General features: G+C 45.1%; 1 protein-coding gene across 1 annotated transcript in view; it reads right to left on the bottom strand.

Annotated features, from left to right (window-relative positions):
• Positions 1–4,743, bottom strand: part of col24a1 (collagen type XXIV alpha 1) — a 71,825-nt gene extending 67,082 nt beyond the window's left edge. The window contains exon 1 of the mRNA XM_084692289.1: positions 4,278–4,743. Coding sequence (XP_084548415.1) covers positions 4,278–4,333 — 56 coding nt within the window. The 5' untranslated portion in view covers positions 4,334–4,743. The remainder of the gene's footprint in view (positions 1–4,277) is intronic.
• Between the last annotated feature and the right edge of the window lie 390 nt (positions 4,744–5,133).

The raw sequence follows: 5,133 nt of genomic DNA, 5'->3' as shown, positions 1-5,133 counted from the left end.
AAAGCAAAAGCAAACTCATGTCAAGTGCTTACACCACAGTCACTTAATCTTACACCCACTACTGAGCCTATATGATTGACAGCTGGACTGTAGGCCAGACGAGTTAGATAACACAACTGAAAGACTTGAGGAGTGTCTTTGTGTGGCTCATACAGAGTGAAGGAGAGAGAGAGGGGGGGGTGGAGGGGGTCTCTAGATGGCAGCCATGTTTGTTTTCCCAGAGCGATGTGGCCGTCTTGGCTTGGAGGGAACAACCCATGTGCCCTGTCACCTGTTCACCATCGAGATACCGGTGTGACATTCCACGGCCGGGAATACAGACACACACCCCCACACCAGGAAAGGGAAAAGGAGAGGGGGTGGGGGGTGGGTGGGGGGGCGGGCAGGGGCATTCAGTATATGAATACAATCATTCGTCTGTTGGAGGGGGGGATAAAACTGTCATTTATAGGGCCGTGGAGTAGCTAGTTCGGCTTGAATCTTGGCTGGTTTTTACAAGTGGAAAAGTCTAAATATAACATATGAAGAGCCCGAGGGCCATCTAATGCTAATTCTGACAGCCGGGTCTCTATCTGTCACAGGTTTGCGAGAGCTGAAAACAATGGCAAAAGACAATGTGGGAGATCTCCATCCACCACCCCCCTCCCTCCCTCCCCCTTTCTCTGTCACACTGATGAATAATGTTGTTTTGCCAACTCAGCTCCCTCTGCATTTGATGACGGCAAGAAGCAAGTTTGGCCCATTTGATGCTCCAGTAGGGTTAGGGTGATATAGGATTCCCAAAACGAGTGAAGCCTGAGGTAAAATCCCTGTCTTCTCAACAGACGAGCCCACTACCCCAGTGGTTTATGGGAACGGTTGCTGAAAGCACTACAAAACCCCCCAAACATTGCTTTGTTGAAGGAAGGAAATACCAGTATGTAAGTGAGTGAGTGCCATGTCAAGACGATAAATAATCAGGTCTTCAAGGTCTCCGCTGTGATGAGTCTGTCCAGAATGGAGAAATGTTATGTTCTACTCAAATTAGCTTGGAACCATAACAATACTTTATTGAAGAAGGACAAAGTCTAAGCTGTTCAGACCAAGCCAATGCGGTTCAGACCAAGCCAATGCGGTTCATTTCACATGCAAACAATGCCAAATCCACTTAAGTCGTGTTTACAATCCTCACAAGAAAAGGGGAGGCAATTTTCCCAACTTGGTTTCATTGATAACTGCCAGTGTGTGATTTCTTAGTAGTGATTTCTTAGTAGCACTGGCAGTGCACCGTTTACATGACTAATTGGAAGTCCTATTACTCAATCAGCCAATCAATTGGTGGAAGGTAACCACGCCAAGATGCTAATCCTGCAAAGATGTTGAACAACACTTAGGGCTGGCTTCTCAGAACAAGATGAAGCCTCAAAGTACAAAAAGACTCAGGAAGGGATGAATGCGATGGAAAAGTGATTTTGTAGTGGACCATCTCCAGAGCCACAGATTCTGGTCAAGCAGAAGCAGGACATTCTCTCCTTAAGCACAAAACCACAAAAAAGCACAAAAGGTATAAGCAGCCAATGGTCTATGGTCAAAAGTGCCAAAACACATTGCTTCAAGTATTGTTTATCCACCTTCATTTATTTATTTTTGGGCCTTTTTCTAACTGTGCAGTGCTGTCCTGTTACTATCAGTATAAAACAGACCATCAAACATGGAGTCAACTTAACATGGTGACTCAGCAACTAAGCGTTGTTAAGTTCCAGAGTATGCTGGTTGTCCCCCTGCCAAAACGTTCAAGACAGACAGCCACGATGAGGCCAGTGAACCAAGACAAAACAAAAGTTACAGTAGAAGGCTCAAGGTGAAGTTTAACACCTGACTGCATTTATAGATCATTTTTATCAGTGCTATATGCTTAATACAATTCTGTGAATGAAAATTCATGAGCACCATGTTAATTATGTCCTGTTCCTGCATGCTTCCCCTGAATCTAAACCATAACATTCTTGAACATGAATCTGCTGTTGATCTCAGTCCAATATCTGTTCCTATTGGCAACTGTTCAGCCATCACACCTGTATCGAGACCATGATTTCATCACGGAGCCCTGAACTAATACAGCCTCTGTTCCACTTCTCCAAATGGCCATTAGCTAACAAGCCTTCCAAGTGTAGATACTGCCATAGGCCAGTCCAAATCTGCATGGCTCTATCACAGACAGCATGAACTGGTGGGGGGAGGGAGGGGGGCAGGGGTGCGGGGGGGGGGGGGGGGTGCACTAAAGCTTGTCAGTCCCTCCGGCCTCTGCTCCACAACGACCCAGATTGGTCACAGAGTCAAGAGGTCACTGTAGTCCCAAGCAAAGATTGACTTAGTCCACAAGACGGCAAGCAGACAAAGGCCTGTGAGTAAACTTCCACGGGTCTTTATTGGTTTGCCCTTTTTCCTGTCACAGGGGAAGCTGCAGATGTTTGGAGGGTGAACCACAGCCACTCACACACGCCGTCTAAAATCCCGAGCAGAATCTCCAGATGAGACCCAACCCTGCTTACTCCACAGAGACACAAATTGCATGGAGTTGCGCGTGATACGTCACCTTGCACCGACTTCATTTTGCGACATCAACGGTGATGACTGTGCAATGACTCATCTACGAGTCATTCGATAGTACATGAAGACAGTAATCATACTGAACCAAGAAATCATTATTATGTTATAGTGCCTATGCTAATTGGCCATCAATAGACTCCTAGAGACTGAGGTTTAAGGTGTCAACATGGGGGGAAGTGCATGTCGTTTTCTTTGTGCTCTGAAAAAAACCTAACTTGTGTGTGTGTGTGTGTTTGTATGTGTGTGTGTGTGGCTCCCAAAAGGCTTGACCCACAAGCATTGTAGAAAATTGCATTTTGACTCCTTTCAAGTCCATTCACACTTGGATACTTGTACATATTGCATGACAGGCCAGGTGTGTAATGAAATTCAATTGCAGAGGACATGAGACAAGTGAGGGTGCGTAGCATTCTTGCCTCAATCAAAACACAGCCATTATTGTGTATTATGTCGGCAAGAAAAGCAGCAGCAATGAACTGTGTTCAGGCCCTCTGTCAAGTTTATTTAAGCGAGGACCGTTTCCAGCCTGCACTTCACTGTCCTTCAGACCACCACACAACAGTGGATGATTGTTGCTTTAAACCCTCAGGAAGCACTTTCAGGGCATGTAACTGAACCAGCGACACACTGACCTCTCACCTCTCAGAACATTCGCATCAATTGGCGTCATTTTCACGTTTGCTGCTGTAGAAGCATTCTGTAGACGACCAGTTCTGTGGAACGGGAGGGATGTCACTGTAACAAGCGAGATGTTTGGACGGACATCACAATGCACGGGATTGTCGTTGTTTCCTAAAGCCACGATTTCCCTTTCGGTCTAGTTCTGCCACAACCAAGTGCCATTAGATTTCTTTGCAACTCGTCAGTCCCAGCCAAATGTAACAGCACGGCAAAAACCGCATGCCTTGGTGTAAATGCCCGATGCACAGGAACATGTGGAATGTATTGGGAATAACTCCACAATACTGAGACAAGCTGCACGTAGACTGATTGCTAACCGAATCAAAGTCGAGATGTATGAATTGTACAGAATAATACATTGCGAAAATGGATTTACGTGTTGCAGCTCGTGCTTTAAATAACCCAACTTTCTTAGCCGGTAGAGTTATTTCCAGACAGGCAGCCATTCAGTGATGACTGCCAAGGGACATCGAGTCTACTGAACGTTCGCTTTTAACCTAGTTGAGAACTGGTCAATTTAAACCACGTTACAACAATCTTGTTATGGCAACACTGAAATTGAAGAGAAGTGTCGGAAGAGATCAGCAAGACAGAACACGGGAGACCCTGTTTTGTCGTGAATTCCTACCGCGCCGTCAGCCCTTGCTGACTTCAATAACTGCGTAATCAATAAAGTGTGCGCTGAATGACGATTGGAGATGTCAATGCCAAATACCGACCAACTTCTAGGTGCACCACGTGCGTTCTTATTTTAGTACCGACAGGGATCAGAAACAAAAAAATCTATAAACAAGACCATTTCAATCACTTTTTCAAGTATGATAGGCTGTGTCTAATTACTCCAAGTCATTAATTGATTAATGGGAAGTTTTTAATAACCAAAAGTACTACTCACACACCTATTCTTAGAGAATTACACCATGATTGAATGACAAACGTAAAAAGTAAAAAGTAGTTACATTCAGTTTGTAAATAGAATACCTTGTTTTCAAGGTGCATTTACTCACGTTATTGCTGTAGGAGAAACGCGTCCACTCCTTGTCCGTTGGGCTCCTAAATGCATTTGTATGCATTTGTCCAGGCAGCAGAGTTCTAAGTGAAAACAGAATTCCACGCAAGAGGACACCGGTTCATGAGCTAGCCCTTGGTTACAGCCAAAGGGAGCGTAACAGAACGAGGATTGCCACCTCAGAATTTCCTCATTGTATGGAGTCCAGAGTAGAGGTCTCCCACTCTCTAACTTCTCTCCAAACTCTGCGGTTTGCGGAGCACGGGGATTATTTTCTGTCGACCAACCAAAGAGACGCGCGCCAGTGCTGTTGAAATAAATATATGGAGGATATTGCGCCAGCCAATTAAAATGTTTACGTTGATATTTACAGAGCGCATAAGAAGGTCCCGAGTTTGATGCTTTCTTTTAGATGGTCTTTAAGAGACAGAGAGACTTAGCTCTGTGCTGCACCTCCAGGCAGTTTCTGCATGTGCCTTGACTTGCACTGATGCGAGTGGAACCGTATTCATCCCAAGTAGCCTACCAGCTGGTGTTAGATTTCACCCAATTACTGACTTGTGACATCACATATCGGATGCAGTATACATTCACACCAGTGCTTCCATTGAACAGCAAGGTTATGTGCCACAAGAATTGGGATTTTAATAGTTCACTATTTGTGTATGAATGTCTGTGTTTTGGGAAGGGAAGGTGGGGGGTTACATTGGTGTCACTGTACACTGATTGATCCATTTCCAATAGCATGGAGGACCTAGACAGAGGAGTGAGGTTCTGTAGCCACCTGCCTCTGTGTAAACCTTGTCTAGTCGGTCTTTATCTTGACCGCAGACATTGAAAACCCCAGCTCAGCC

Source organism: Hypomesus nipponensis, chromosome 26 (genome assembly GCF_054491055.1).
Source record: "Hypomesus nipponensis isolate SF chromosome 26, ASM5449105v1, whole genome shotgun sequence".
Lineage (NCBI taxonomy): Eukaryota > Metazoa > Chordata > Actinopteri > Osmeriformes > Osmeridae > Hypomesus > Hypomesus nipponensis.
Note: the sequence above shows the minus strand (reverse complement) of the source record. Positions and strands in the feature narration are given on the sequence as shown.